Raw genomic sequence first — 3,627 nt, forward strand, 5'->3', positions numbered from 1 at the left:
TCCACAAGCGAAGGGAAGAGGTGAAAGGAGGCGAGAACATTACATTTACATTTAGAGAACATGGATGCGTGAAGGAATACAACGTGGCTGTGTGTTTATGCATGATCAGGGGTGTATTGAGCAAAATGGCGCCAGAGGAGATGGCCGCCGTTTTACGGTCTCCTAACCAATTGTGCTATTATGTGGGGGGTTTTTCGCGATATTTGTAAATTATGTTGTACATAATGTTTCTGCAACCGTATCTTACGGAAGAAAAGAGCTTCTGGATATCAGGACAGCGATCACTGACCTCGGAATAGACAAAGATTTCTTCAACAACAACAACAGCAGCAAGCAGGACTCAAACGATTTTCTCCAAACACCCCACAGGGCAGACATCCCAATTATTTGCAAAAGGAAGCGACACAGAGGATGAAGAGCCGGATGCCTCATCCGGACACGCAGAAGACAACTAGGATAGCTGCCGTTACCGTTGTCACGGCTGTTGAAAGAACTGGACCAAGGTGCAGTGTGGTGAGCGTACATATTCCCTTTTTATTTAGGATGACGCCGACAAAAACAATAAACAATCCAAAAACCAACCGTGAAGCTTAAGGCAATAGTGCCAGGGACAACTTCCCACACAGAAAGGAGGGAAAGGGCTACCTAAGTATGGTTCCCAATCAGAGACAACGATAGACAGCTGTCCCTGATTGAGAACCATACCAGGCCAAAACATAGAAACACCAAATCATAGAAAACGAAAGGGCGTGACAGTACCCCCCTCCCCCCCCAAAGGTGCAGACTCCGGCCGCAAAACCTGAACCTATAGGGGAATGTCTGACTGGGCATCCATCCGTGGTGGCGGCTCAGGTGCAGGACGCAGACCCCGCTCCACCACTGGCTCAACCCGCTTTGGTGGCACCTCTGGTGCGGGGACCCTCGTCGCCAACACCGGACTAGGGACCCTTGTACCGGGCCCTGGACTAGGGACCCTCGTAGCGGGCCCTGGACTAGGGACCCTCGTAGCGGGCCCTGGCCTGGGGACCCTCGTAGCGGGCCCTGGACTGGGGACCCTCGTAGCGGGCCCCGGACTGGGCGTCCTCGTAGCGGGCCCCGGACTGGGCGCTGTGTCTGGAGGTACCGGGCTGGAGGCCGTCTCTGGAGGCTCCGGATAGGCCGTCTCTGGAGGCTCCGGACTGGAGGCCGTCTCTGGAGGCTCCGGACTGGAGGCCGTCTCTGAAGGCTCCGGACTGGAGGCCGTCTCTGAAGGCTCCGGCCTGGAGGCCGTCTCTGGAGGCTCCAGACTGTAGGCCGTCTTGGAGGCTCCGGGCTGGAGACCGTCTCTGGAGGCTCCGGGCTGGAGACCGTCTCTGGAGTGGAGAGACACACAGGAGGCCTGGCTCTGGGAGCAGGCACAGGACTCACCAGGCTGGGGAGACATAAAGGAGGCTTCCTCCTTGGCCGAGGCACCGGATACACTGGGCCGTGGAGCTGGCACAACCCGTTCTGGCTGGATGCCCACTTCCACCCGGCAAATGCAGGACTCTGGCACAGAGCACACCGGCCTGTGAATGCTCAACCGAGACACAGTGCACATCACCTGTTTGCACGAAATCTAAGGAAGCCTCTAGATTTTGCTCGCCTGAAGTAGAGTATATTGTGATAAACTGCTGGCCACACTACTTGCCTCGAGAGTTCTGAGCTATACATTTTGTGGCTGTTTATTTACCACCACAGGCAGATGCTGGCACTAAGACCGCACTCAGTCAGCTGTATAAGGAAATAAGAAAACAGGAAACCACTCACCCAGAGGCGGCGCTCCTAGTGGCCAGAGACTTTAATGCGGGGAAACTTAAATCAGTTCTACCAAATCTCTATCAACATGTTAAATGTGCAACCAGAGGGAAAACAATTCTAGATCACCTGTACTCCACACACAGAGACACATACAAAGCTCTCCCTCGCCCTCCATTTGGTAAATCCAACCACAACTCTATCCTCCTGATTCCTGCTTACAAGCAAAAATTAAAGCAGGAAGCACCAGTGACTCGGTCTATAAAAACAATGGTCAGATGAAGCAGATGCTACACTACAGGACTGCTTTGCTATCACAGACTGGAACATGTTCCGGGATTCTTCCAATGACATTGAGGAATACACCACATCAGTCACTGGCTTTATCAATAAGTGCATTGAGGACGTCATCCCCACAGTGACTGTACGTACATACCCCAACCAGAAGCCATGGATTACAGGCAACAGTCGCACTGAGCTAAAGGGTAGAACTGCCGCTTTCAAGGTGCAGGACTCTAACCCGGAAGCTTACAAGAAATCCCACTATGCCCTGCGATGAACCATCAAACAGGCAAAGCATCAATACAGGGCTAAGATTGAATCATACTACACCGGCTCCGACGCTCGTCGGATGTGGCAGGGCTTGCAAACTATTACACTACAAAGGGAAGCACAGCCGCGAGCTGCCCAGTGACAAAAGGCTACCAGACGAGCTAAATCACTTCTATACTCGCTTTGAGGCAAGCAACACTGAGGCATGCATGAGAGCATCAGCTGTTCCGGACGACTGTGTGATCACGCTCTCCGTAGCCGACGTGAGTAAGACCTTTAAACAGGTCAACATACACAAGGCTGCGGGGCCAGATGGATTACCAGGACATGTGCTCCGGGCATGTGCTGACCAACTGGCAGGTGTCTTCACTGACATTTTCAACATGTCCCTGATTGAGTCTGTAATACCAACATGCTTCAAGCAGACCACCAAAGTCCCTGTGCCCAAGAACACAAAGGCAACCTGCCTAATGAAGTGCTTTGAAAGGCTGGTAATGGCTCACATCAACACCATCATCCCAGAAACCCTAGACCCACTCCAATTTGCATACCACCCAAACAGATCCACAGATGATGCAATCTCTATTGCACTCCACACTGCCCTTTCCCACCTGGACAAAAGGAACACCTATGTGAGAATGCTGTTTATTGACTACAGCCCAGCGTTCAACACCATAGTACCCTCAAAGCTCCTCACCAAGCTAAGGATCCTGGGACTAAACACCTCCCTCTGCAACTGGATCCTGGACTTCCTGACAAGCCCCCAGGTGGTGAGGGTAGGTAGGAACACATCTGCCACGCTGATCCTCAACACTGGAGCTCCCCAGGGGTGCGTGCTCAGTCCCCTCCTGTACTCCCTGTTCACCCACGACTGCATGGCCAGGCACGACTCCATCACCATCATTAAGTTCGCAGATGACACAACAGTGGTAGGCCTGATCACCGACAACGACGAGACAGCCTATAGGGAGGAGGTCAGAGACCTGGCCGGGTGGTGCCAGAATAACAATCTATCCCTCAACGTAACCAATACTAAGGAGATGATTGTGGACTACAGGAAAAGCAGCACCGAGCACGTCCCCATTCTCATCGACGGGCTGTAGGGGAGCAGGTTGAGAGCTTCAAATTCCTTGGTGTCCACATCAACAACAAACTAGATTGGTCCAAACACACCAAGACAGTCGTGAAGAGGGCATGACAAAGCCGATTCCCCCTCGGGGAAACTAAAAAGATGGGTCCTGAGATCCTCAAAAAAGGTTCTACAGCTGCAACATCGAGAGCATTCTGACTGGTTGCATG

General features: G+C 52.5%; 1 protein-coding gene across 1 annotated transcript; it reads right to left on the bottom strand.

Moving 5' to 3' along the window:
• Positions 1–805: 805 nt before the first annotated feature.
• On the bottom strand, positions 806–1,579 carry LOC135559830 (uncharacterized). The gene has a single exon (XM_065000708.1). It carries the CDS (start codon positions 1,577–1,579, stop codon positions 806–808), a length of 774 nt encoding a protein of 257 aa, XP_064856780.1.
• Between the last annotated feature and the right edge of the window lie 2,048 nt (positions 1,580–3,627).

The sequence above is a fragment of the Oncorhynchus nerka genome, linkage group LG15 (genome assembly GCF_034236695.1).
Source record: "Oncorhynchus nerka isolate Pitt River linkage group LG15, Oner_Uvic_2.0, whole genome shotgun sequence".
Classification (NCBI taxonomy): Eukaryota; Metazoa; Chordata; class Actinopteri; order Salmoniformes; family Salmonidae; genus Oncorhynchus; species Oncorhynchus nerka.

Excerpts from the sequence above, each read along its gene's own strand:
- LOC135559830 (XM_065000708.1), bottom strand. The coding sequence starts at position 1,579 with ATGTGCACTGTGTCTCGGTTGAGCATTCACAGGCCGGTGTGCTCTGTG.